General features: G+C 54.8%; 8 protein-coding genes across 8 annotated transcripts; 3 read left to right on the top strand and 5 right to left on the bottom strand.

The window, feature by feature from the left end:
* Positions 1 to 3672: 3672 nt before the first annotated feature.
* CTHT_0048770 (metallo-beta-lactamase domain-containing protein) lies at positions 3673 to 4692 on the bottom strand (the record flags this gene model as incomplete). Its single annotated transcript, XM_006695177.1, has 1 exon — positions 3673 to 4692. The coding sequence occupies one exon, from the start codon at positions 4690 to 4692 to the stop codon at positions 3673 to 3675; it is 1020 nt and encodes a 339-aa protein (XP_006695240.1).
* A 1697-nt stretch (positions 4693 to 6389) lies between these two features.
* On the top strand, positions 6390 to 8181 carry CTHT_0048760 (ubiquitin carboxyl-terminal hydrolase-like protein; the record flags this gene model as incomplete). Its single annotated transcript, XM_006695176.1, has 5 exons — positions 6390 to 6474; positions 6533 to 6769; positions 6826 to 6939; positions 6991 to 7772; positions 7849 to 8181. The coding sequence occupies 5 exons, from the start codon at positions 6390 to 6392 to the stop codon at positions 8179 to 8181; spliced, it is 1551 nt and encodes a 516-aa protein (XP_006695239.1).
* An 804-nt stretch (positions 8182 to 8985) lies between these two features.
* On the bottom strand, positions 8986 to 10180 carry CTHT_0048750 (uncharacterized protein; the record flags this gene model as incomplete). The annotated part of the gene is made up of 6 exons (XM_006695175.1): positions 8986 to 9236; positions 9301 to 9372; positions 9518 to 9635; positions 9697 to 9813; positions 9910 to 10087; positions 10149 to 10180. 6 exons carry the CDS (start codon positions 10178 to 10180, stop codon positions 8986 to 8988), a joined length of 768 nt encoding a protein of 255 aa, XP_006695238.1.
* Positions 10181 to 10501: 321 nt separating this feature from the next.
* CTHT_0048740 (NADH dehydrogenase (ubiquinone)-like protein) lies at positions 10502 to 12082 on the bottom strand (the record flags this gene model as incomplete). Its single annotated transcript, XM_006695174.1, has 8 exons — positions 10502 to 10600; positions 10654 to 10992; positions 11051 to 11203; positions 11259 to 11400; positions 11487 to 11554; positions 11631 to 11725; positions 11802 to 11878; positions 11949 to 12082. The coding sequence occupies 8 exons, from the start codon at positions 12080 to 12082 to the stop codon at positions 10502 to 10504; spliced, it is 1107 nt and encodes a 368-aa protein (XP_006695237.1).
* Positions 12083 to 12675: 593 nt separating this feature from the next.
* On the top strand, positions 12676 to 13883 carry CTHT_0048730 (26S proteasome regulatory subunit rpn9-like protein; the record flags this gene model as incomplete). The annotated part of the gene is made up of 2 exons (XM_006695173.1): positions 12676 to 12937; positions 13003 to 13883. 2 exons carry the CDS (start codon positions 12676 to 12678, stop codon positions 13881 to 13883), a joined length of 1143 nt encoding a protein of 380 aa, XP_006695236.1.
* Positions 13884 to 14196: 313 nt separating this feature from the next.
* CTHT_0048720 (GPI transamidase-like protein) lies at positions 14197 to 18263 on the bottom strand (the record flags this gene model as incomplete). Its single annotated transcript, XM_006695172.1, has 9 exons — positions 14197 to 14691; positions 14748 to 15795; positions 15858 to 16103; positions 16173 to 16284; positions 17184 to 17360; positions 17422 to 17609; positions 17666 to 17678; positions 17802 to 17939; positions 18077 to 18263. The coding sequence occupies 9 exons, from the start codon at positions 18261 to 18263 to the stop codon at positions 14197 to 14199; spliced, it is 2604 nt and encodes an 867-aa protein (XP_006695235.1).
* A 937-nt stretch (positions 18264 to 19200) lies between these two features.
* Positions 19201 to 19687, bottom strand: CTHT_0048710 (zinc finger domain-containing protein; the record flags this gene model as incomplete). The annotated part of the gene is made up of 3 exons (XM_006695171.1): positions 19201 to 19324; positions 19391 to 19570; positions 19638 to 19687. 3 exons carry the CDS (start codon positions 19685 to 19687, stop codon positions 19201 to 19203), a joined length of 354 nt encoding a protein of 117 aa, XP_006695234.1.
* A 2628-nt stretch (positions 19688 to 22315) lies between these two features.
* On the top strand, positions 22316 to 24964 carry CTHT_0048700 (putative transcription factor; the record flags this gene model as incomplete). Its single annotated transcript, XM_006695170.1, has 7 exons — positions 22316 to 22444; positions 22514 to 22530; positions 22601 to 22673; positions 22729 to 22869; positions 22922 to 23839; positions 23890 to 24085; positions 24141 to 24964. 7 exons carry the CDS (start codon positions 22316 to 22318, stop codon positions 24962 to 24964), a joined length of 2298 nt encoding a protein of 765 aa, XP_006695233.1.
* Positions 24965 to 26725: the final 1761 nt, after the last annotated feature.

Genomic DNA, 26725 nt, shown 5'->3' with positions numbered 1-26725 from the left:
GCGCCTGGGGCTGAGCGCACGAGCTGGAAGCTCGAGATCGGACTGCGAACCGACTCGAACTTGTCAGGGTTCAAGCCCCCGGCTGGCTGGCTGTGATCTGAGATCTGGGGTTTGACTGGGACTGCCGTGGAAGACGAGCCAGTTTGTGTCTGTTCTCAGTCCGGGGTTGGGCGTGATATCGACGACAGGAAGCGTGTAAGTGTGTAAGTGTGAGCGAGAGTATGTATGTGCGGTACGTCAGTGCCCAGCGGGCAGATGTGTCATGGATGGAGAGTCGGGTTCAGAAGTTCGGAGGATGTGTCCGTCGTCCAGTGTTTTCAAGGTTCTTGTGAGTGTGAGTCGGGTCCAGGTGTGGGTGTTGGATAGTGGACCAGCTTCTCGAGGGAAAGGTAGGGAAGGGAAGCGGAAGTGGATTGAGGTGGGATTGGAGGAGTCCACCAGGGTCGAGGACAAGACACAGGATCAGATCAAAGACTAGACCAGAGATCGACCATCAAAAAGATGGCGAGAGAGAGGGGCCGTCCACACACACACACAAAACACACACACACACGACTTTCCAGCAACTGCTGTTTACTTCTTAAAACGACGAGGCTCGACGCTCTCGCTCTCTCGCGCGCTCTCGATGACTCTCCGGAAGCGGGAAGCAACCACAGGCGTCGGGTATCGGGAACGGAGACGCCTAATAAAAAAAAAAAGGACAGAAAAGTTTCGAGGGCCAGGACCCAAGAAACTCCAATGGCCGGGCGCCGATGCTTCAATGCGCCAGCGGTCCATCCATGAACCACTCACTTGCTCAGTGCGCCCTGCGCATCATGTTGACGCCGAAGAGCGCCTTTTCCCCATTTCGAACAGAGGCGACCGTTGATTGGTAAGCCAGAACCAAGGACGCCCAAAAACAGCCCGTGACCGTGTAGCAGTCGGGGTTCCATGGGCAGGCACCATCAGGCCACATGGGGGAGAATGGGGACTGATGGGAGCCCCTCTTCCCCTCCAAAAGCCGTCCAACAGCGCGGCCGCGCGGGTCCTTGTCTGGGATTGAAAAGGCACGCCTTCCTTTCGCTGTGGTGAGGACTGCGGGCTGTAGCAATCGCAGGTCCGAGCCATCCGAGAAAAGCGCTCCAGGTCTTGGGCCAACGGCGTCAGGCATCAGTCGCGGGGTTCGCTGTGGCGGCTCCGTAGCTCCACACTGTGTGGGGCGATGAGCGTCGAAGACAGTTTTGTTTCGCTGCCACCTCAAAATGTTTGGAAAGGTTTCCCTGATCTGCGCCCACCGGACGGACCTGTTGCTTACGGATGTCTACGGTACGCATGTCCTTCATCAATTGGAGATGGATGCCTCTTTTCCCCCATGTAGGTACAGATTCTCCAGCGGGTATTAATAGTTGGCAGGGAGGTTGCCTCAAGCATCGGCAGTTCGACATCAGCCCACCCCTCCAGAACATCAGGCTTTGCTTGTTGCAGCGCAGAATCGAAAGTCATTGTAGCGATCCAGCAGCATCGGAACAATGCAGCAATAGCAAATAAACAGCGGACGTCCCGTTAAGGTTGCCGGTGGCTGGAGGGCCTGCTGCCGGAGTGCTTGGTGGGGCCGGTGATAGGTGCGAGCCAGCGGCACAGCGGGCAGCGGCAGTCGTCACGAGCTGGAGAGCGAGCCTGCCCGAAAAATGTTTTTTTTTTTTTCAAAAGCGAACCATGTGGGGTCGGTTCCTGCCGACCCGTGGTAGCGTGCAGGACGCCGAAAATGTGGTCCCTGCCGACTTTCTGCTGGCCATGTCGACGCCGGCGATCTCAGCGATCTCACGAGTCACGATGGTGAGAGGAGAGCTGCCAGTTCGGACACCGGATGGCCGTCGTGTGACGGGTCGACGATCTGCAAGCCACCAAGGCAAACGCGCCCAGACGTCGTCGGCTGGAGGGGTTTGACAATGGAAACAGGGAGAACGTCGATGAATGGCCTTTGGCATGCATGTAGCCATGGATCCGACCCACGCCTGCCTCTCCCCCCCCCCCCTCCGGGGGGCTTGATACGTACCTCCCACACCTTACCCACACAGTACCGTAGCGTCACGGTACTAGCGACAACAGCGATTCTCGGCGCACCTCATGCTGCAGGAAGCCGTCTCACACTGGACCAGTCATCACTTGGCCGCTGGGCCCTTTTTTTGTCCTCCGGCTTCTCGTTGGGCTCTTTGCCAGAGCGAAATCTTTTTCTCTCTTACAAATCGGACTGGGGCAGCAGTCAACTAGCCAACGGAGTCGGAGTCTACGAAACCCCGAGCGCCCCGGTGAATGAGGACCACCACGTGTCTCCTCGCCCACAAACCACGGTAAAATAAGAGGGGTCAAAGAGGGGATTTATCAGACGGTTTGCTGGTCTCGGCGAGAACAACACGGACGGTCTCCATTCTGCCGGCACGTCCACGCTTTCAGGTCCCCTCTCTGAGTTCTTCCTGACTAGTAGTGTGAATCGTTCGACGAACTCTCCTACGTAGTGTCCGCCTCACCGAGGTCCGTGAAAACCTCCAACAAAATAACCACCAAACACATCACCTCTCCCCGCATCGGCGCCAAAGGCGATGCAGGCGGCCCTGAAACTTTGATGCGCCGGGGGATCGCGCCATCGTCCTGGATCCTGCAAATCACCGTACCAGTTCACATCCCTGCTGAGGTCCGTGCCGCACGAGAGAAACGAACGTCGATCACAAAGCGGGAGCAAGGGTTTGGGGTCGCTAGGGTTGTTTTTGTTTCTTGCCTCATCTGCATCGGTTTGTGGACAGGTTTAAATGCGTTTCGAAGTTGCAACAGTAATATTTCACTACCATCGCTTCAAACAACTCGCCATCACACCCGATGGAACGCGATGAATGGTGAGTGTCAAAGAAGGGTCCGTACTGGACACAGTGCGACGATCCACAGCGTCTACAGTACAGGTCCCGGGAAAAGACGCAGTGCAACACCCTCCGGAAACGTAGAAGGGTCTTGCCTTGCCCACATTTCCGTTCTCTGGAAGTTTTTCAGTGGGGTTCATATGAAAGACGTCATTACGCGACTTTAGCGACGCGACCAGCGATCAGAAAAGAGGGAATAAAAAAAAGTCAGGATTTTAAAAAGTTCTCCACTCTTCCCGCATCTCCACAGTACTGACGGCCGACGGAAGTCGGGATCCATTGCGATAAAATGTTGGCACCGATGGAATGATCTGATCAAAGCTCTTATCCTGACAGTGGTTTAGACAGCGATACGCACAATTGTGTCAGATTAATCAGAGCACTTGTTCGCTGGAAGGTTGGGTTCAGCAAGAGTCGGATGACAAATTCAGTCAAACGAGCTTCTTCCTGTCGAGCAGATAACTATCGCCCAATGAGAGAGCGGGGGATACGAGAGAGGACTGGGCGCTGACGTCACTGTACAGGTCTGGAGGGTCAGCAGGCTGGCTGCAAGACGGTCAGCAACTCATCGTGACGGTCACCAGAACACGACGATAAGAGGCATTGGGAGTAATTGACTCAAGTCAATTGGGCCCTACTCCAAGGTAATCCATGCAAAAAGTGAAATGAACAACAACAATAGTAAAAAAAAAAAAAAAAACAATCTGCCGAACCGTAATTATACACATCGCCGACCATCTACTGTACGTAGGTACGGAGTAACCGGCCGGGCATCACATCACTACAGCGCGGACCGGGCGGCAAGGCTCCACCGCTCGCCGTCCCCCGACTCTGACACAACCACCACCCGTCCTTCCCGCCGCAGCTTGTGTAGAATCTGCACCACGCCACCCGCCGCCGCTGGGTGTAAGCTCTCGGGAACATCCCGGTATATGGAGCGGACCAGCTCCATTACCGTCCATGCGGGCGGTTGAACTTGATGCTGTCCGTCTTTGTTGTTGCTGCCGGCTCCCGAACCATCGGGTCCGCCGGGGCTGCTGCGGAGGGTTTGCAACACCTGCTCCTCGCGCATCTTCCTGTGTCGGATGTACTCTTCTATCTTTGCCATGCCGTCATCGACGACGGGGCCGTGGCCTGGATAGGCTCGCCCGCTTCTCTCGCCGTCGCTGTACAGCTCTTTCATGATCTCCAAACTTGACAGGTACGTCGCTAGATCCTCGAACACGGCTGTCCCGTGGCCGAGGACGTTGTCGCCTGTGAAAATGGCGTTCTCCTCGTGCCAGACTAACACCACATGGTCCGCGGTATGGCCTGGGGTATGATGCACTGTGAGAGTTGCACCGGCCACGGTGAAGGTTTGGTTGTTCTGCAAAGGCCTGATCCCTTGCGCCAGGAGTGTTGATTGCGCTTCTTGGGCGCGCTCAGCCTCAAAACTCGGCGACTCGTACCCGCCGAAGCCGAGCGGGAACTTGTAGATCTCCAGGTTCGGACCAAACTCTTTCCGCAGATCGGCCACGCCGCCGATGTGGTCGTGGTGCCAGTGCGTTAGGATCACGGCTTTGAGGGTCGCGGTTCCTTCTTCCCCGTTTGGTTGGTTGGAGGAGGAAGTGAGTGCACTCTTGACGGCTGCGATCCAGCTTGGCTTGCCCTCGCCTGTGTCGATGAGCAAGCGCTGGCGGCCTGTACCGAGGAGGTAGGTGTTTGTACCCTGCAGGGTGAATTTGCCTGGGTTGCCGGCCAGGATGCGGATGAGACCTGGGCGGAGGGGGGTTATTTCTGGGAGAGCGGGGAGAGAGGTCATGGTTTTGGTGAGTGTGCTGGTTGATCTGAGATGATGATGATGATGATGATGATGATGATGATGATGATGGGGATGAGGCGTGAGAGTGACAGCACGATGGGTGACGAAGCCGGATGTGGCTCTGGCTGCGGCGGGCGGCAGCCGAGGGGGCATTCGTCGTCTGCTGAAGATAAACGAACCGTCGTTAAAATTTGCGACGGTGAGTCAGCAAGGTAGGTAGCACTTGGGATCGATACTGTGCCCTGCAAAACGGCGACACAACAAAGCACAACAGCCCTTCAACAGAAAAATAGGTGTGTGGTGCTACGTTGAACGTTGATACCCAGTGATCAACAGACTATGCAAGTCCAAATGCCGGGCGGAGGTTGCAAGTAACGTCCAGCCCGGACCGGTGCGGGGTAGGTTTGGTGCTTAAGATCGGTCCGGCGGCAGTGGGTACCGAGGCCGAATGGTGTTGCCGAGCCCGACCGTTCGGATGGCGTATTTGGATTTTTGAATGTGATCCTTCCGGGGGTGGTAGCTACTCCGGGGTTGGGGGAGGAGGGTAACGTGACCTCGGAGCACAGGCTAAGTCAATGCTCAACGTCTACAGAACGGGTTGTCTATTCAGGCTGCTAATATATATATATAATATGATCCGAGACTCCAAGCTGAGAATCGCAACGTCTGGGACAACACTGAGAGAATATACAGCACAGTAGACTTCTTCATGGCCATTTGGCCATTTCATAGAAAAAAATGTTCAGGCCTTTGTCTCGAGTTTACTTGATGCTGAGGGAATATTGTTATTGGGAGCTGGGAAAGATGCACAGATGACTAACCGTTGAAGTCGCACGTCAATGGATAGGATTCGACTTTAAAGTTATCCCTTTATTCTGTGGTGTGTGTAAACATTTGATGGCATCGCTGTTGAAGGTTCAAAAGGGGATGAGAACAATACCAGCAGCGATAAGAAAATCAGTTGATAAGACGTGCCGAGGCGAATGGCCTAACGGCCAAACTCCTGGTTGGGCTTATCGATAAGGCTAGCGGGAAAGATTCCCAGGTTCCAGCCTGCCGCAGCGGCTAACAGCTTGACACCGTTTTGGCGATCGATGCAAGAAAGACGCATCGCCTTAGACGAGCAACACGAGGACTTTGCAAGACTGGTAAGTGCATCGGACCGAATTTGCTATTGTATAGTTGCAGAATAGCCCAGCTAATTAGGCGGGGAAGGACGGGCGCGGCGTGGCAGACAATAGAGCGACGCGTTGCTCCACGAACCAGATCACCACCGTCCAGTCAGTGCCTGTGTGGCCTCTGCCTCTGGCCCGTTGCCTTCGCCTCCATCGCCATTGATCAATTCCCCCTGCCACACCCGAGCGCCACCGCCCGATCCCAGGCAGTAGAGTTTGGACGAGCTGCTATTCTATTGACATCAGTTTTGCACGCATATCACATACGTGCATTCGTCCAACATTGCACACTCGGCATCCTATTTTTCTTTCTTGGGCAAAGGGTTCCGCTGCGCTGCGCTGGGAGAGAAGCCATCTCTTAAACTGCTGGTTCTTTCTCTCCCTAACCCAACAAATTCCTACCGCTACCTTCGAGCTCTACAACCAGCAGCAATCCAAAGCGCTTTCTCGCCTAGTCAAAGACTTCCTTACCATTACCACTCTCGTTCCCGTCTGCCAACCCCTACATACCTACCTGTCAACATGGCTACCAAACCGGCTCCTCCTGCTTCACCTAAGAATTACAAGGTGAAAGCCCCCCAACCGGGGACTCCTATGTATGGCTGCGGTCAGTCTCCCCCTATTGACCTGTCGCTGTTTCTTGGCTCCTGACTAACAGCTTGCAGAACACCTGCAGCGCCTGTTCAATCAGGACCAGGCTACCACCAATACCTCCATTCAGCACTACAAGTCCATCCTGCGTACCATTTTCGACGCGAGCCCCGTACTCTCCCAGACTGCCAAGGGCATTGATGGCCAGGCCATCACCACTCTTACCCCTACCTACCTCTGCCTGCAGTGTCCCTTGACCCTCACAGAAGAGGACCGTACCAAGCATGGCGCTAAAAAGTCACATAGATTCTGTAGGTGGCCGTTAATAGCAATGGTTCTTTCAGTGAACCCTGCTGACCGTTTATAGATGTTGAGTCCCGTAGCGGTGCTCTCTACTGCCAGATGTGCGATGACATTGTCTGGGATCCTACCTTCGAAGAGCTCAGAATTAGAAAAATGGGCACCGGTACCTTCTCAGCTTGTAGGTTCTCCTGACAGCGCTCTGCTCCTGAGCGGAACTAATGGTTGTCAGCCCGTAAGCGCAAACACGAGGAGATGTTTGCCAGTTCAGACCCCATTCGGGACAACCCCTCATACATCACCATGAACACCACAATGTCCTCGTGCAAGGCCAACGGCTTGCGTGGTATCTACAACGCTGGTGCCACATGCTACCAGAACGTCATCCTCCAATGCTTCCTTCACAACCCCATCCTGCGCAACTACTACCTCAGCGACGGCCACCCTAGCAGCAGCTGCGACGTCCCGCATTGCTTGAGCTGCGCTATGGATGACATCTTCCAGAGCTTCTACGCTGACGAGAGCACGAACGGCTATACGGCGGCCAACATCCTCTCCGGCTTCTGGATCAGCGAGAAGAAGGCGTTTGAGAATCTCGTCACGACCAAGGAGCAGGATGCTCACGAATTCTTCCAGTTCCTCGCCGAGGAGCTCCACGAGCGCAATGGTGACGGCAAGCGCCCCGAGATGGGCAGCGAGCACACGTGCAACTGCATCATCCACCAGACCTACTATGGCAAGCTGCAGACCACCACGACCTGCCAGAACTGCCAGGGCGTGACGTCGCAAGTGCAGAGCTTTCTCGATCTCTCCCTGCCACTCGAAAACCTCGCCCAGCGCAAGAAGAAAGGCACCGCTAAGCCCGGCCCGCTCACGCTCCAGGAGTGTCTTGAGGAGGAGTACATCAAGCAGGACAAGTGCGAGTACCGCTGTAACAACTGCGGTTCCATGCAACAGGCGAAGCGTCAGACTTCGATCCGCCGCCTGCCAAATGTCCTCTCGATCCAACTCAAGGTAGAACCCCCCACCCCGGGCCCCCCAAGCCCAACCCGGCTAGTATTCTCACTGAGTACCATACTAACTTCCCCAGCGCTTCGAGTACAAGCAAGGCCGCAACGAGCGTGCTGCCAAGATCGACACCCCCGTGCAGTTCCCCCTGCAGCTCAACATGCTGCCGTATACCAGCCGTGCCCGCAACCACGACGTCAGCCAGAACTACGAGCTGCAGCGGTCGTGCACGTACGACCTGCTCAGCGTCGTCGTTCACGTCGGTGAGATCGACACGGGTCATTACGTATCGTACTGCCGCGTCGGCGACCAGTGGTTCGTGTTCAACGATCACAAGGTCGAGCTGGCGCAGAAGAGTGACGTGCTCAATTCTAAGGCGTACTTGCTTTTTTATTGTGTAAGGTCACTGTCTTGAGGACGGGCTTCACTTGAGGCTTGTTCTTTTCTTTCTTTTCGTTTAATTTTCTCTTTTTTTTTCTATCTTTGTTTTCTTTCCAACTGGTTCGTTTTCGTTCGGGTCGTGAAGTACAGTCAATCAATGAGGACGACGCGCGTTGCGTATGGGAAATAACGGACGGGTATTGTCTTTTTGTGCGGAGAAGATCGAGGCGCTGGCGGTTCGGGTTCTCTGTTCGTTATGGATACGGGCACCATCACCATAGACATGCTTTTCCCTCGGTTGTTTTTCCTCGTTTTCTTCTTTCCTTCCTTTTTTGTTCTCTTTTCGTCACATAAACAATAACATTGCCTGGCGTCTGGGCATCTTTCGGGCAGCGGGCATGGTATGTGCCACCGGATAGATGGCCGGCATCGAAGAAAACTTACTTACCCTAGGTACTTTATCATGGTCTCAACTAACTGACTGGCTGGGTCATGATTGATCGATTGAGGGGTATCAAGGCAGGCAGAGAGATGAGTCCATTAGATGTTTTTCTGGGCGTTTTCGGATGGGGGTGGGCGCATGCAACGTTGTAGCTAGGGTCATCTTTTTAAGGGATGTGTACATTCCCGTGAATAAAATCGAGCAGGTGTACATTGCTGGCTTCAGCTTTTTTTTTTTTATTTCTTCATCCTCCCATTTTTCTACCCCTGAAATTCCTTGTGCTTGTGCCTATGCGACACTATGCCTATCCCAATTCCAAATCTTACCTCCTTTCTAGTCTCACTAACCCCCTCTCTCAATCTTCCCTCCCGTCTCAACGTTTTCTCTTCAGTCAGATTACTCCTCCTGAACCCGCCACCCCCACCTCTCACTCTCAAAGTTTGCATAGCAATAAAATTCGTTGCTCAAACCCCTCGCATGCTTTGGCTCGTAGTCTGTGGTCTTCAACCCGAGAGACTTGTACAGCCGCAAAACGAGCGTCTGCATGCGCTCGCCTGTGCAGAGGATCATACGCGGGAGTTGGGGCCGTTGCTCGGGGGAGGACGGTTTAGGGGTCGGCTTGAGGAGCCAACGGACTGTAAGGGCGGCTGTTTGGGGGAATAAGTTAGTATGGGGGACAAGATACGGAGGGAGAGAGTGAAAGTAGGTTACTTTTGGTTTGGCAGTCTTCGGAGAGGAAGGGAGGATCGCAGGCTATGCGGTCGACGGTGCCCTTGAGGTGAGCTGTTCTTTCGTGTCAGTATCAGGATAGTTGGCACAAAAAATGGTCTACGGATGAAGGAAGAGTTTTGATTTATTTTTTTTTTTTTTTTAGAAGGGAGAGGGGGGGGGGGGAGAAATGTGTGTTTTTGGGGAGAGGGTCACATACGAGGCAGCTTGAGCGGCTGAGCAAAGTCATAGAAAACGAACTCTGAGAAGACAGAGAAGCGGTTATCGTGTTCCAGGAGGAGGAGCTTGGGCTTGGGCTGCTCAGGGGGCGCAGCATTCTGTTCAGGACGTTAGTGATATCTGCTCAAGGCAGAAACGAAGAGGGAGGGAGCAACTCACCAGCATATTCTTCAACGCAACAAACACACTCGGCGCAGAGACAATCCCAATCGTCATATCCGCCGTCGCCCCATCCAACAACTCCGTTGCGAGAAAATTGGCCGTTTCTTCGGAGTACTGCATTCCATTATCAGTCAGCCCTTCACCCTTCCCTTGGAGCTTCCAACCCCCAATTCAACCATTCAACCCAAGCGATGAGAGGGAAAGGCATACCCAAAACTGACTCTCATTCCAATCCTCCGCAAACGCCTCCATGCAAAGAATTTGCTCCTGTTGTCGGCCCGCATGCTGCTCCTCAGCCTGAGCCTTCAACTTCGCGAACTGCTCGGCACGGGCATCGCGCTCGGCATAAAAGGCTTTGAGGGCTTCGAGGGTTGAGGCGGAGAGCGTCCTGGGACAAATTAGCACCAGAACTGCATATGTTAATCAATCGAGCTTGGATAAATGCTTACAGCTCTTCATCGTCACTAACGTGGTGGCTCATGTTGACATGGAGAGGTTCAATTGAGAAACTGGGCTGTGTGGTGGGGTGGTGAGTGAGGGGCTGAAATTTTGAGTCGCATTTCACAGCTGAGATGCCCGTAAAATTATGAAATCGAAATTCTCAATCTCACAGCTTGGCCACAAACATAGCGAATTGAAGGTAGAAAATATTCAAGTTCACATTCTCGAGCTAGCTTGCAATGGAGCTCGACCTTCTTTCTCAACGCAAGGAAATGATGTTTGGGTCTACGTCTGTATGTACACTCTACAACACCATCTCCCCCAACCTGCCGCCATCTCACTTTCGCCCGCCAGCTGCCGTTTACTGGTCGTCCAGCACGTGAAGGTACTTCCGCTCTTCCCGCATCTCCTTTTCCGTCGACGGAGGAAGATCGTAGTATGTTGACGGGCGGTACGGGAGCTGGAAATGGGGTCAGCAAAATACAATCTACCGGAGAAAGGAAGAGAACGTACCAGATAGTGGTAGGTCCACTTGCTGATATCGGTGGGCTCCATGCCCAGGTCCTTGAAGGTCTTGGCCGTAGGGTCAATGACCTGATCGTGGAACTCGCGTTCGACCTGGTCGCGCGAAAGGCCGGTGTCCCACCAGAGGACGCGGTTGATGAGCTCAGCCAGGGGCTGCAGGATCGGCTTGGGCAGGTTGATGTGCCGGCGCTTCTTGTAGATTTCGCGATCGACCAGCTCGGCGATCTGGGCCATCGAGTACTGGCGGGGGCCGTACAGTTCGAAGGTTTGGCCGGCCGTGCTGTCGTCGTAGAGCATGCGCTCGAGGGCCTCGCCGACTTCGTTGACCTACACTTGATCAGGATCTGGCAATCTATAAGTTGATACCATGGTTACGCACGTGTACGGGCCAGAACTTCTCCCGCATATGGTTGGAAGTAAAGAGGTTAGTGACACTGGCCAGCTTCAGCAGGAGCCTGTCCTCGAAGCCGAACATCGGAGCAGGCCGGACAATGGTCGTCTCCGGGAAGACGTGGCGGGCCACCTTCTCAGCGATACCCTGCAGGGTGCATCAGAACCTTCCTTCCCTCCAATATCAGGGCAGGCATAGCTACCTTGGTCCTGAAGAACTCACAGGTCGAGTCGGGGTTCGCGTTGTAGGTCGAGACCTGGATGAAGCGGTCGACATCGTACTTGGCAACGGCCTCGACAATGCGCTCAGTGCCCTCGATGTGCACATCGGCCAGGGAGAAGTTCCTGACAGTGTCAGTCCTCCTCCAGCCCAGCAAGATCTTCTTCCCCCTTTTCCCCCCCCCCCCAATCTTTTGGTTCTGCACACTCACTTGGTGGGGTAGTCACGGCCGATCAGGTTGTAGACGACGTCAGAGTGCCTGACGCTCTCCTCGATCGACTGAGTGTTCCGCAGATCGAATTCCTAGCCTCCATTCAGCAGATATCCTCTCCTGCCCAGACCTTCGAGTCCATACCATGAAAATCACGCGGCCGAGATCACCGGAAACCTTGAGATGACGCTTGGCCATCTCCTCGCGGTACGGCACAATGACGGTGCATCCTTGTCTCGCTGCAGAACAAGGAGTGTCAGCCAAGGGTCGAAAGTGCCTCGGGGAAGTCTAGTTCGTGGAATGGAGGGGTCGCACCAAGCCGGTTGACGATGTAGCGGCCCAGCTGGCCAGTGGCGCCGAAGACGGTCGCGGTGTGCTCGCCGAGGGAGGAACTGCAGACAGGGCAAAACTATCAGACGGGACGCCCAGATACGATATCAGGAGCAAGATGGGGAGACGGACCGGCCGCCCTGGATGCGGATGAGAGGCTTGCCGGTGCGCGTGATGTGGATGTCGGAAATATAGCGGCGCTGCTGCAGGGCGCGCCGGGCAACCTTGGGGGCCGCTGACCGCACGGCGGTCGGCAGGGAGGCCATCTTGGCTGGCGTGTGCGTGCGGAGTGTCCCAGGAAGGGCTGCGTCGCGATCAATTGACGCTGACGACGTTCAATGGCGGTTCTCTGGATCCCAAGGTCCAACTCTAATGCCACTCGCCCACCCGGCTCGAGCTCGAGTGGGTCTACGCTGGTGGGAGGAGGGACAGCAACTGGCCAATCAGACAAAGTGAAATGGGGCTGCTATCGATTGCTATCGATTGGAGCACGGACCACCTCTGGTTGGGTACAGCGGTACCCGTCCCTGCAGCAGCCAGCCAAAGCCAGCCAGCAGGCAGCCCTGCCCGCGTCAGGCTGGGCTGGCGCTGTGGAGGGCGGCGGTGGGCTGGCAGCTCCAACTGAAGGTCCAAGTGAAAGTCAACCTCCATCCCACCACCACTCAAACCAAACATCAGCAGTCACAACACCCAATCTAAAGCCTGTCTGCAGGTCGCCGTAATTCCGACGTCCCAGACGAACACCGGTCCGGTTTGCCCAGGCAAAGTCGTGCCCAGTCCAACAAAGTTGACCCTCGATCGCCCCTCCGGCGCCGCCCAACCCCGATCCAATTACACTTAATCTGAACTGCCGGCCACCATGAACGTCGACACCATCCAAGACTTCCTCGCAGAACAGCGGGAGAAGACACCCGATGACCTGCTGCCTCTTGTCCTAGAATTCGAGTCACTATGGGAGCGCAAGCTATGGCACCAGCTCACAAACCAGCTGCTCGAGTTCTTCAACCACCCTGCCAGCGCCCCGCAGCGCCTAGACTTCTACAAGGTCTTCATCTCCAAGTTTGCCGATAAGATCAACCAGCTCAAGCTCGTCGACCTGGCCCTGAAGGCCGCGACACAATGTAGAGGTAACAAGGAGCCCGTTGTCCTGCTTCCAGCTTAGCATTCGCTGACTAGCCTGCGGTAGACAACCAGGAGCGCCTTTCCTTCATGGAGGAGGTCGCCAAGAAGGTCGACCACGAAGACTCGCAGGACGCCCTCGTCTTCGCAACAATCGCCGTCGCGCGCGTAAAGCTGGACCTGGCCGATCTCGACGGCGCAAGACAAGACCTGGACCGGGCCGAGCGCATCCTGGACAGCTTCGACTCGGTCGAGACGATCGTGCACGCCGCCTTCTACGACGCCAACGCCGACTACTACCAAGCGAAGGCCGACTTTGCCTCGTACTACCGCAACGCCCTGCTCTACCTGGCCTGCATCGACATCAAGCAGCTATCGCCACAAGAGCGGCGCAAGCGCGCCTACGACCTGGCCATCGCGGCGCTGGTCAGCACAAGCATCTACAACTTCGGCGAGCTCCTGCTGCACCCGATCCTCGACGCCCTCTCAGAACGCGAAGAAGATCAGTGGCTACGCGAGCTCCTCTTTGCCTTCAACCGGGGCGACCTGACGGCGTACGACATCCTCTCGACCCGCATGAACTCCGTTCCCATTCTGCAAGCCCACGCACGACAGCTCCGCGAAAAGATCTACCTCTCTGCTTTGACAGAGGCCGTCTTCCGGCGCCCGCCGCATGACCGGGCTATGACGTTCGCGACGATCGCCGCCGAGACGAAGGTACGGCCCGACGAGATCGAGCACCTCATCATGAAGGCGCTCAGCCTGGGCCTGCTGCGCGGCACGATCGACCAGGTGGACGAGGTGGCGCATATTAACTGGGTACAGCCCAAGGTGCTGGACATGAAGCAGATTGCTAATATGCGGGATCGGCTAAAGGAGTGGGATGAGAGCGTTAACCAGCTGGGTAACTGGATCGAGAGAGTGGGGCAGGACTTGTGGGCGGCTTGAGGGAAAAGGGGAATAGGTTGATGGGTTGGGGTATGGAAGGCATGATGACCATAAAAAAAAATGTGCCTTGTACCATATCATAATAGACAAGACACGTCTGTTCATGATAAAACACCGGGGCATAAGACGTGTTTCACTAGGCCCCTCAGTAGTTCAGCAATATATGGACAGGACTTGACTCTGCCACTGATCTGTGATGACCACCGTGACTTGGTATCATAGCCCTATAAACATACCATCTCGGTACACAATTAAACTTGTAATTACACTCATCTCTCATCCTAACCATGTTTATTAACCCTCCAAGCCATTATTACAAGGTCTTAACCTTCCTCTCCCCCACCCGTCCCAGCACCACAACCCCCCCAACAATCCACGCCGGCCACCAAACACACCACACCACAAGACTCGTCCACGTCCCTGACACATGCCACGCCTTTGCTGCCTCCAGCAACACACCCCCCAACCCGCCACTCTGTGTAGCTGCCAACCCAACCAGCAACACGGCCGTCGTGGGGCTCAGCACATGCAGCAGGCCCATTGACAAGGCCCTCCCCAGGGCCGTTTTGGCCGGATAACAGAGGAATGTGAGGGGACTCGCCAACAGGCCGATGATGAGCGACAGAGAGAAGTTGAGCGTTGCGAGCGAGGAGAGGAACATGCCGAGGAGGAGGAGGGAGAAGGATTTCAGGAGATGGTAGTGCTGCGCCGTGGCGGGGGTGTTGCGGGCGGAGGTGAGGTAGAAAGAGAGGGCGTGGGGGAGGAGGGTTGAGAGGAGCGTGAAGAAGAGGAAGGAGGGGGTTAAGAACTGGATGAATGTCAGTAAGGCTGTAAGGGGTCTTCCGAGGGAGAGGGGAAGCTTACGGTTTCAGAGGCGTGGTTGAACAGATAAAGTGGTATGATAGAGAGAGACTGGCATAAGATGACCACGCCTAGGGGCAGGAACAAGTCCCTCTCGACGACGGCAGTCGACACGTCCTTATCATCCGACTCCTTGCCATCTTCCTTCTCCGGCTGCCCGCTCTTAACCCACAGGGCAATAGCCATGATCGTGAAGCTCGCCGCCACCAGCATCGCACTCGGCAAGTAAGTCCCAATACTCACAAACCGATCGCGCGACATAAGCAAATAGAAAAAGAAGCTCTGGTGCAGATGCTCCAGCAAATTATTCAAGCTCCTAAACGTCCCCTCAATCACCCGCCCCATCGCCATCTCATCATGCCACCCCGATCCAAACGGCTGCAGCGTGACGGCATCCACATGGTACGGCATGAAGCTACTATGCGGGCCGCTGGCCAGTCCCAACCCCTGTTTCAGCATGCCGCGCAGCATCGTGCTCAGCCGGTCTTGGTAGCTATCCGTATGCCGCCACATCTCCTGCAGCGCGACGCCAATGCCCATCTGCCCACGGGCGATGTGCACGACGGAGTTGATCAGGTCGAGGTTGGGCAGCTGGCCGTTCACGCCGTCATATACAATATGCACGCTGTCGTAGCGGGTTTCCTGGGCATAATCGATCGCGATGGCGCCCTGCAGGGCACCCGACTTGAGGGGCAGGCCGGCGACTTGTGACGGGTTGTGTGCGTCGTGGTAGGCGTCCACCCATGCCTGCGGGCCGGCGATGCTGTCGGGCGTGATGACCAAGATGATGTCCTTGGACCATAGGGACCAGCGCTTGAAGTAGCGCAGGAGAGTCAGGGCCAGCGGGATGCCGTTGCGGTTGACTTCGTGCTTGGCGTTTTCCCAGGCGGCGACTAGCACGATGGCCTCTGTTGCGTCGCCGCGGGGGGCTTGCAGAATAGCGTAGAGATTCTGGCCGGAAATTGCGTGGCCGGCGGCATGGTAGGTAAAGTTTTGGCGGGCGGTCTTGAGGCCGATGCCCTTGAGGATGGACTCGAGCTTGTCATTGATCCTGGTGGCATATATACCCGTCAGCTCTCCTCTATGGACTACCCGAACAAAAGGGGCACGCACTGGACATTGCTCTTCCCCACCAGCGCATTCACCTCGTGCTTGTATGCCCGCAGCACGTTCTGATCGCTGCCGCTGAAGTAGGTATGGACCTGGCCGGGCAGCAGGGCGTTCTCGGAGATGTAGGTGCGGCGCGAGTACTGGTCGAAGGGGAGCAGCAGTAGCCAGACGACACCGACGATCACGAACAGCAGCGACATGTATGGCGGCAGTTTCATAATCCGCGGGTCGCGCCGCAGTCGCAGAGCACTGGCTTGGGGGGAGGTTTAGCAAGCGGAATGGTGCAGTTGGATATATGTCCCCTAAGGGTTTACTCACCCAGTAGTCGCGCCATCGTGCCGCCTCCGCTCGAGTGCGCCCGTCTCTTCAAGTCCTGCCACTTCCTCGTTGTCGCGCTTGCTCCGCGGAGTCGACTCCAGGGGAGCTTGCACTTTTAATAACAGCAATTGCCAGCCGGGCCCACGTCATCCAGGAGGACTTGTCACCTTGGCGGCTCTCAAGGTCCCAGCTTGTGATGCATTGATGCATGAAACGAGGCGGCGCTAGGCTGTTTCGGTTTGTGCAATATCAACGGCCACCGTTACATGGATTCAACAGCTTGGTGTAAGGTACAGCTAACACGCAACACCAGAAATAGTCACCCTGAAACAGAGGGACCATGGAAAGTCAGAATAAAAATACAGATTTAAGCTCTCGAACCTATAAAGAGCTAGGTGTGAAAGGATCACGCCATACTGGCTGGGAGAGTGGAGAAGGAAAAAAAAAAGGAAACGATAAAGGCAAAACGTACAACACCCGGGATTCGCTGGTCGTCACCGACCCAACTACTAACCGGGCCCTCAGTGGCTTAACTAGGGCAGAGCGGACGGGATGCCGTGCTTTCCACTGGGTATGGTCGTACGTGCTAGCTCTGATCGATAACATCTACTTATAAATGCTACCCCCCAGTTGGGTTCTAGACGAATGAGAGAACTGAGTAGAGATGCCTGACTGCCGAATCACAACATCATTAATGAAAGCAAGTTCATCAGGCGGATTCTCAAAATAAATTGTCTATTCCTAACCATTGATCGGTTATGTCATTAGTAGTAGTAGCATAAAGTCTATGTATGGGTTGCTCTCAGTCTCCATCTGTAAGTCATGACCATCCGTCCGGGTATCATGATCATACAACCAGGAGCATGCCGTCTAACAAAACATCCTATACCGAGCAGACCAACCATGCGTTTATACAAGTCGTTATTCACCCAATGCTATCCCCCTAGCACTACCATACCTCAATCAGACCCTCACTTCAAGGGCCTAACCTCTGGTTGCTCCCAATCAAACCTAGCCCAACAGCCGGCGGAACGGGCGAGCTTGTCGAGGGCAGCACGCCGAACCGACCATATGTCTTCTGATCCACACTCACGTAGTGCGGCAGCCGTCCAAGGAGATTGAGTTTTCCCTCAATCCAGCGCAGGATCTTCTCGGGAGGGGCGAGGTACTTGACGTATCCGAAGCCGCCTAAACCACTGTTAGTGACACTGACATTTGGGAAAAGATGGGGCCAACGTGGGATACGTACAAACATAGCCCACAATCAAGCCAGAAAGATGGCCCAGGAAGCTGGCGCTCGGGACGAGCGCGCTGACGCAGAAAAGAACGAGAATAGGAGTAGTCCAGGTCGGAATATTGTGAGTGCCTAGGACGAAGTACGGGTTGGTCTTGTAAGTGCGGATGGCTTCCATGCCGAGGAGGAGGAACACCCAGATGCTGGGTAGATGTGTCAGTGTAATGATCCATCGTCTTGGGACTCAAAAGTGGCTCACCTTGCTCCCATGACTGCAACATTTGAGTGTGTCACGAACTTCACAAGACCAACGTAGATGAATCCAGGAACGGTTGACAGGGCTAAGCCCGTCAGCATTCATTGCATTTAAGTCATGGCTATTCCATAAAACTTACGGCCAAAGAAAAGAGCCAGCGTCGTCAACGTGCCATACTCAGCCTCAAACCGCTCCAGTAGGGGGGTAAGCGCCAGCATATTCATAATGACATGGAAAATATTCAGGTGAATGAACGGGAACGTGTTCATCCGATACACTGTGCCTCCGGGTGTTAGTATGTCAGCTCACATTAAACTCACAGTACTCCATTCATACGAGCCAAAACCCCATATATATCACAGCCAGGGGTTCATTGAAACATGAGACCAAGCAAAACAAAGACAGGGAACATACGAGTCGCGAATGAAATCTCACTCGGAATCAGCGCGCCCCATTGTCTGACATCCCACCATGTCTGCAATCCCAGTATCCAGAACAGGATGATGGTGGCGAGAACGGCGCGCGTGAATAGCGGCAGCCGCACGACATAGGAGCGCGCGCGATGCGTGTTGAAGCTGAGGGTTGTTGGGGCCGGCGGCATGTTGGACAGTTGGGGATTAAGGGGGAGTTTAAGTAATGAATTGAGTTTGTTCTTGTCGAATTGGTTCAGATGACTGTAGCCGAGGCGCAATGGATTGATTCAGGAGGTGATGGGCCGGAGGACACGGGACAGCGATATCCGAAGGCTGAAGTTTGTTAAAGCCAGAAGACGGGGAAGATGACAGATTGCCGAAACGAAACGGGGCGAAGAAAAATACTAAATTAGAGCGCCGTCGATATCATGATTTTGTAAGTCATTTAAGCATTATTGGCTATCAGAATCGTGAAGACGGAACTGGCGCAAAAAATGAAGCTGACAGACAACAACTTTCCGCACGTCAGGGTCCAAAAGTTCGGTCTCGAGTTCTCGACACCTTCTTGGTTGCCGAGCCAAGGGGGCCCCACTTGTAAGGCTTATCTTTTTTGATAAGAACCCTAACCCTTGTGTAGAAGATCGGCCAGAGAAAGGGGCAAGGGGGGAAAGGTAAGGGGAAGGGCAAGGAGAAGGGAAAAGAGGATGAATGGTGAGCTCAGCAGGAGTTTGAGATGGAGTGTTTTAGGAATTAGCTTGAGACAATTGGCATATCGTAGAGAAAGATGTTATGCTTAGAAGACGGGAACTGTCACATTATCGCCTTCTTCTGCCACACAATCCCTCTTAGGAACAGCAATCCCTTTTACATTTAGTGAGCAAGAGCAGCATGACATGAATCTCGAGCAAAGAATGCAATTTCCCTGAATTTTCATATATATACGCAGGCATAAATATAATTTTCCCTCCCAGACACCAAACGCCGCCCATGTGTTGTCAAAGAAGCCAGCCCCTCGCCCTCCATCATCATCATCGACTTGACTCAAGCAGGGTATCAGCAACAAGAGCCAACTCATTTACCTCTATGCCCTTCGTAAGAGCCTATTACAGTGGGACAGATAGTCCTTCAGCTCATCTCCACATCCTGAGTCTTCGGCTGTTCAGTTGTTTTCTTCCCATTGTCAATCCGGTACCCGATGGCAGCCATAGCCTCCTCGTGGGTATAAGCGCCCTCCTTGAGCTGCTTGAGCCTGCTCGTCCGTCAGAATTCAAGGCTCCAAAAACAGACAGTTAAACAATCAAAAGACCGAACTCACCTCCTCTTATGCGGTTTCCCCTTGCGATGCCCAACCAAGCTAGTCTCGCTCTCAAACCACTTGGCACACTCGATGCAGTAATACAGCCCCAGACCAGGCAAATCCTCAGCCGCCTTAGTCTCCTTGTACTGCTGCAAATGCCGGGGGGAGCGGAGGTCTCTCTCGATCTGGTCGAGATCGCTATTGTGTGACTTCAGGTCAGCTCAAGGTCTGATGTGGCCCGTGCTTTTTGAGGGAAGAAACGTACCGGAGACGCCTGCGCGTCTTTGTCATGGTGCGCTTGGCGAAGACACCCATTGTGCTCGAGGTTGAGGGTAAAGGAATTGATTTTGGTATAGTATGCAGTATTGGTTGGATGAATGAAACTCTCACTCCGTTTGGCTTTCAGTGAGCGAGGTTTGGGTATGGGTATGAAGTTGAGTGTGAGGTCTTCGACGTGTGAGAGTGTGGGGTAAAAAAAATCAGTTGTCACTTGTTGCCGGCTGGTGGCATTCGCCAGTGCCATTGCTTCCGCAGCTTGGGGCCGGCACCGACTTACACCGAGGCACCCCCAATATACATGAATCGGAATCACGAGAGACAGGTTGGGAAGACAACAGCCGGAAATCTACGATTATCGTCCTATCTGTGTGCTTCAGGAAGGCATATTGGTTCATTGGTTGTTATTTCATCCATGACAAACAGCTCCTCTGTTAGTGGTTTTCAAGCTCTTCGTCCTTTGATAATGTCAAATTGTCAACCTACACTCTGCGTTGTTGCAGTTCTCTGGTCACTCGAGCTCCAGCAAAGCGCATTGAGCTGTGTCTGTAAAATTTTCACAGGACACCTACGTGGCCTCGTAAACTTAAATTACCGAGGGCTTTGCGCTTTCTCGCTCGCTTTACAATGCATCAATCTAGAAGAAAAAGCTAACTACCAGCTACGAATGGATTACTTAAGATGAATTTTCGCAAGCTTCTGCCACGTACGACCATACCCAGTGGAAAGCACGGCATCCCGTCCGCTCTGCCCTAGTTAAGCCACTGAGGGCCCGGTTAGTAGTTGGGTCGGTGACGACCAGCGAATCCCGGGTGTTGTACGTTTTTGTTATTTTTTTACCCCCCAGAATTGCCATCCTGGAGTTCTGAAGCTAGAGTCATGCTTTTTGAACCCTAGATATAAAAGTCACGTCCACATGAATGGCGTTCTAGAAAATCTCCAGGCCGAGTCAATCCCCAGCTCTGCTTGATCGCCACCACGTGCCGAAAGCCGACTGATGTTGCATGACGTCGGTTACTTATGCTGCCCCGATTATCAAAGAATTGCTGATCATTCCAATGCCGGGTTCAATGCGCTAAGACGTACATGCCATTGAAGCTTGGTGCTCGGCAGGCAACAGCTGGTCGCAGCCTCATAACACCTGGGACCTGGCCTGATGTGTTTGATGCTGTCTCGCCGTGGTGTTGACCGTATATATGTAGATCACCACCTGTCCGCTTTCACTTTCTAGAACCATGGCATTGTCCCGCCAGATCGGATTTGCTGTGAATCGGCTTCAGCCCCGAGGAAGATGGACCAGAAGAAGCCGGGCCGATACCACTACAGGATAACATCTCCGTAACCAGGTAAGAAGAGCACGGAGGGCTGAGGAGAAGAAAGAAACGTCCGATTTGTTGCCACGGGCTGCCAAGATCCCCGCACGGCTGGGTCGCTAGACTCGCTGCGACTTGTTGCGCTAGCGGCTTCTAAGCTGAGCATGGTGCAGTGGCTGACTTGCCGCTGCGCCAAGAGCCCCACAACCGACCCTATCCGCTCTCCGTCTTTCCGCCGCGAGCGCTTGCTGCGCTTCTGCTCGCCCCTCAGGGCCATCGCTGAATGCACCAACAGTGGAGGGCCATCACGTTACGACACTCTTCCCAGGCCGCTCCCCGACATCCATGATCGTGGACACTGGACACCGACCTGGCATACCTAGGTAGCTACCTAGCAGCCCGCCGATCGTCAGCCCAACCCGACATTTCGAATTTTTGTTGTGTCCAACAAAAAAAAGTCCCAGTAGTCTCCCACGCGTGTGCCCTGAGCCCTGAGCCCTTGCTCTTCCCCAACGCTACTAGGTACCGAGACGCAGCTCGAAACCGTCTGGTCCCGTGGACCTAACCAGCCCGGCGGTATCAACTAGCAACGCGATCCTCGCCACCGCTCCACCTCGCACCTCAAGGCTGTACCAGTGCTCGTTGTTTGTGTTCTTGTTTCACGGTTTTGCACTTCGGCTACCCTGTGCCCTGCCTTACCATCCTCCCGTCCGCCGAGCCACCTTTCCTACCCTGCGTCCCCATCTCGCTCCTCAATCTCCTCTTCCTCCCGAGAACTGACTGGAGCTCGCCAGCTCGCCTTCCCCCCCCCCCTTTCGACGTCGACGCCCACAGCCAAAACAACAACAGCGTGACCCGCGAGCGTGGACCCTGAAGCCCTCGAAAAGTGGGAACGGCGTGCAGCTCGGACCCCAGGACGCTCGTCGAATCCGCTTGTTGGTGGGGATGACGAGAAGGGGACAACCGTCAAACTTGTGCTCCAGCTTTTTGGCATTGGGCATGCTCTTTTCCGTCTGATTCGTGCCATTCCCGTTGGGACGGACAGTGCCAGTGACACCATACCGGTTGTGGTGTTGCTACGCTACGACGACTATCTAGATAGAGATACAGCTACGGCTACAGCTTCTTATCGGCCGCTCAAATCGTTATCGATCGATCGACTTATCGTTAGGTGCGGTTACAGGCTTTCGTCTGGTCTTCCATCCTCCCCGCCAGCCGGGTTTGAGCAAGCGAGCGAGAGATCAAAGCTAGCTCTCCCACACACCTTTTCACCCCGACCTTACAGCCCTTCAGCCCTTCGCGACTTTTCGATCCATCACGTATCACCACTCTTCCTCGAGAAACATCGCCCACCATGCCGCCCACCAACGGCGAGGGGGGCTCCCAGCAGCCGCAACAACAGCAGCAGCAGCAACAGCAGCAACAACAACAACAACAGCAGCAGCAGCAGCAGCAGCAGGGTGGCAGCGGTTCCAGTGACTTTGTGAGCATGCCTTTGCAATTTTCTAACTTCCCCCCCCTTAGTCTAAGCTAACATGAACTGCCGTGAAAGGTGCGCAAACTCTACAAGTACGATACAGGGCCCAGAAACCAGAGACCGTTTCTCGCGCCGTCCACATGCTCACTTATGACCTTGCAGGATGCTCGAGGACCCCTCGTACCACTCGGTTGTACGATGGAGCGATGATGGCGACAGCTTTGTGGTCTTGGAGGTATGAATGAAAGGACACGGCTATCTGAGCAAGGATATCTGTTGACTCGCTGCAGAACGAAAAGTTCACCAAGACCATCCTTCCGAAACACTTCAAGCACAGCAACTTTGCGAGCTTCGTCCGCCAATTGAACAAGTATGACTTTCACAAAGTCAGGCATAACGATGAGAACGGCGAGTCGCCGTACGGGAGAGATGTATGTTCAGTCTACGAGAAGTAATAGTCGGTTAGTCCTAACATCGGCATAGGCTTGGGAGTTCAAGCATCCCGAATTTAGGGCGGACCGAAAAGACAACCTCGACAACATTCGGAGGAAAGCCCCAGCGCCCCGGAAGCAGCAACAGTCCGAGGAAGCTTTCAACGCTTCACAGCAGCAGATTGCCGCCCTGAGCGAGTCGCTCCAGGCGACGCAGCAACAGCTGCAGGCACTACAACAACAGTGCTACGAGCTAGAGAAGACCAACCGGTTGCTAGTCAGCGAAGTCATGACCCTTCAGAAGATGGTCAAGGCTCAGAACCAGGCCTCCAACGAAATCATCAACCATCTCGGCAGCATGGAGGACAGGAGGAGAAACAACCGCGGTGCAACCCAGGCGGCCCCCAACTTCCATGCGGGTGCGATGAGTTTCTTGACCGACGGTGCAGAGGAGCCGGCGCCCGAACTGAGGCGTGCCCGGGAGCTACTCAGCGTTGTTGGGCCAGATCTCCAGGCTAACAGGGAGCTCGAACGGTTGTACATGACATACAACCAGAACGGCGCTCCTGCCGAGCCAGCGGCGACAAATTCATCCGCTGTTATGTTCACACAGGCAGCAGCACCAGGCACGCAAGCCACTGCGCCAGGGATGCCGCTCGTCCACAACCCGCTTAACGATCCGCAAAACATGATGTACCCCGTGGCCCAGACGCCGAGTATCGATCCCTCGTTTCATACTGACCAGATGCACAACATGCCGTATAGTCGGCCTTTGAGCAATCCGGCTGTTGTGGCAGAGACGAGCTCGTCGCAGATTACCCCGTCGCAGATCACGCCGCCGCCCAAGGACCAGATGAGCTCGATGTGGCGCGATAAGAAGCCGCGGGTGTTGTTAGTTGAGGACGACAAGACGTGTGCTCGGATTGGCGCCAAGTTTTTGAGCACTCTGGACTGCGGCGTCGACACTGCTGTAAGTATTTCGTTTGAACGTGCAAGAGGCAAGCTCTAAACATTTCGTAGGGCGATGGTCTCGAGGCCGTCGAGAGGATCAACCAGGACAGCACCCGGTTTGATCTCATTTTCATGGATATCATCATGCCCAACATGGACGGCGTGTCAGCCACGGCCATGATTCGTATGGTGTCACCGCATGTGCCGATCATTGCCATGACATCGAACATTCGCGGAGAGGACATCAATACCTATTTCCAATACGGTAAGTCATCTCAGCCTGCTTACTTACCTTACTTAGACCCATACTGACTCTCTAGGCATGAACGACGTCCTCGCCAAGCCTTTCACTCGCGACAACATGAGCCGTCTCCTGCGCAGGCACCTCGCTCACTTGCTCAAGGATCCCCAATCCGCCGCCTCCACGGGCATCGTTCTAACAACAGATGACTTGACTCTGGCAGGCCAGACCGCCGGCCCCGCAACAACAGGTGTCGGCGTCGGCGTGGCCGGAGCACCGTCTGGTGGTGCCCACGGCCCCGGCCCCCCGGCCCAGCACCAGCAGGGCTACGCCATGGCCCCGCCTACAACCATGCAGCCTGCCCCGCCGCAAGTCAAGTTCGAGCAGTCCCCCACAGCTGCTCCCGCGCCCGGCCTCGACCCCTCCTCAGCCGCTGCCGCTCCGACCTGGCAGTCCACTAACCCGGCTGGCGTCCAGCTCCAGCCCCCTCCTCCGCCTACGCCCACCCAGCCTTCCCCCACATCAGCTGCCCCTCCTGCGGGGCTTGATCCCGCCTCGGCGGTGGCTGCTGCTGCTGCTGCTGCTGCTGCCGCCGCTGCCGCTGCTGCGAGCATGACGCCGGGAGGGTACCTCGCTGCGGCGCCGCCTCCTCCTCCTCCGCCAGGAGCGATGGTCTTGACGCCGGCGGGAACGCCGACGGGTGTTGGGCATCCGGCTCCCTCAGGAGCAGGTTCGGCTGCTGGGGCGAGGGGGCCCCCGGGTCCGGGTCCGGTGGGGCCGGGTAGTGTGGTGGATGATAGTAGGCCGGAGAAGAGGCAAAGGTTGATGCAAGGGGGTTATGCGTCTGTGTCGGGGCATGGGCATGGGCATCCGGGGGTTGGGGTGGCGGGATTTGTGCAGTAGGTAGGTTATGTAGTGGCATGACTAATGAGTCGTGGAGTTGACTCGGTCCGGTTCGGCTCGGCTCGACTCAGTCGGTTTAATTCGGTTCATTAGGATCGGACGGAATTGAGATTGGGAAAGGGATCTGGTACGGGACGGGATGATATATACGGACGAAGCGAAAAGGCATCGTGATGCTGGCTGCATATTGATGTGATGAAACCGTGTTGGCACCACTGTCGGATATAAGAATCGGAAGCGGAATTGGATCGGGTTTGTTGCTGTCTCTTCTTCGGGGCCTGATGATGATAGACAGGCATACAATATAGGCGGCAAGGCATATCATGTAAGGTTGAGCTTTTGACTTGTTGGCTAGGTGGCATTGGGAGGGTTGGTATTATCTTTGGCACGGGAATTGTGCTGTTGCTTCTGCTGCCGCTTCGAATGGGTTAGTTCTCGGATATCATCTCGACTTATCTTCTCTCTCTCTCTCTCGTGTTGCTAGGGATATATGTCGGTATATTGTAGCTGGATGGGTATATCACTGAACTGAACTGAACTGGCATGAAAGATGATCATCATGAAATGGGACCTACCTATATCTGAGCTAAGGTGATTATTTATGTTCAAGCCTAGCAGACTGACTTGATAGGTAAGTAGCTTAAAGAGGGAACGATGCATACTTAAGTGTACCTGGCCACCCGCAACATGCGTGGGGACGTCAGGTCATGTGTAAAGAGGGGAGGAGAAGCAAACTAGTCCTATGTCGAGAAGGATGAAAGGAAGGGAGAAAAAAGAAGAGAGAGAGAGAGAGGGGTGGGGGGAGAAGAAGGTTTTGAGGGCTCGCAACGTATGTATGGATGGATGGACGTAAGTATGTATGTAGTATATGGGTAGTCCCTTTCTCCATTACCCTCTTCCTCCTCCCCCTCCTCCTCCTCCTCCTCCTCCCCCAGCCGGCTAGGCCCCTCTGCTAGCGAAGAAGAGAGAAAGAATGTTCTAGGATGATATGCAGTCTATATGGGGGGTTACATCGTTGGCTGGCTGGATGGCTGGCCTAGCCGCTTCTGCTTGCGGGTCCCGTCCCTTCTGGACCGACCGGGGGCACTCTGCTCTGTGGGTGCTCTGGTGGATGTCTGGCCGACGTCTGGGTCTGGGTCCAGGTGTGTTGAGACATTCCTGGTGACCAGCTACCGCAGATGAGTGAGTGAGTGAGTGTAGTCATGGTGACAAATGAGACAGGCATGCTTTGCGCTGCCGCTCGGGAGGAAGGTAGGAAGCATTTTATACTGCAGGGATGGTGACATGTCGTTGTACGTGTGACATGATGAGTTGAGGGTGAGTTGAAGCTAGAGTCCAGAACTTTGACGACACAAGGAGTCTTGGGGGGAGTAAGATGTAATAATATGTACAGCTCGACAGGAGCAGCAAACAACCCGGGTGACGTCCTACCAATACCTACCCAAATTAAAAAGCGGGTGAGCGTGTGGTAGGTATTTATAGCTCCCGTTCTTCCCGTTCCTGATGCTTCGCCAAGTGCAGTCCAGAATCCACCTGGTCATTCGGCCAGATCGGTAGAGGGTCGCGTGTGTACGTGCGTGCGCGCGTGCCTGTGTGCATGCGGATGGGAGCATTACCCTGCGTTACGGTCCAATTTTCCTGGCCTGGCCTGCATGGAGAGGGGTCTGGCCTCTGGGGGGGAGGGAGGGCGCGAGAATCCGTTTGTTGTCAGCTTTCTATTCTTGTTTGCTGCGGCGGGTGCAGGCGTGCATGTTCATCCCG

Source organism: Thermochaetoides thermophila (assembly GCF_000221225.1).
Source record: "Thermochaetoides thermophila DSM 1495 unplaced genomic scaffold scf7180000011819, whole genome shotgun sequence".
Taxonomy (NCBI): Eukaryota; Fungi; Ascomycota; class Sordariomycetes; order Sordariales; family Chaetomiaceae; genus Thermochaetoides; species Thermochaetoides thermophila.
The sequence above is the reverse complement of the archived record's forward strand: the minus strand, read 5'-3'. Positions and strand labels throughout refer to the sequence as shown.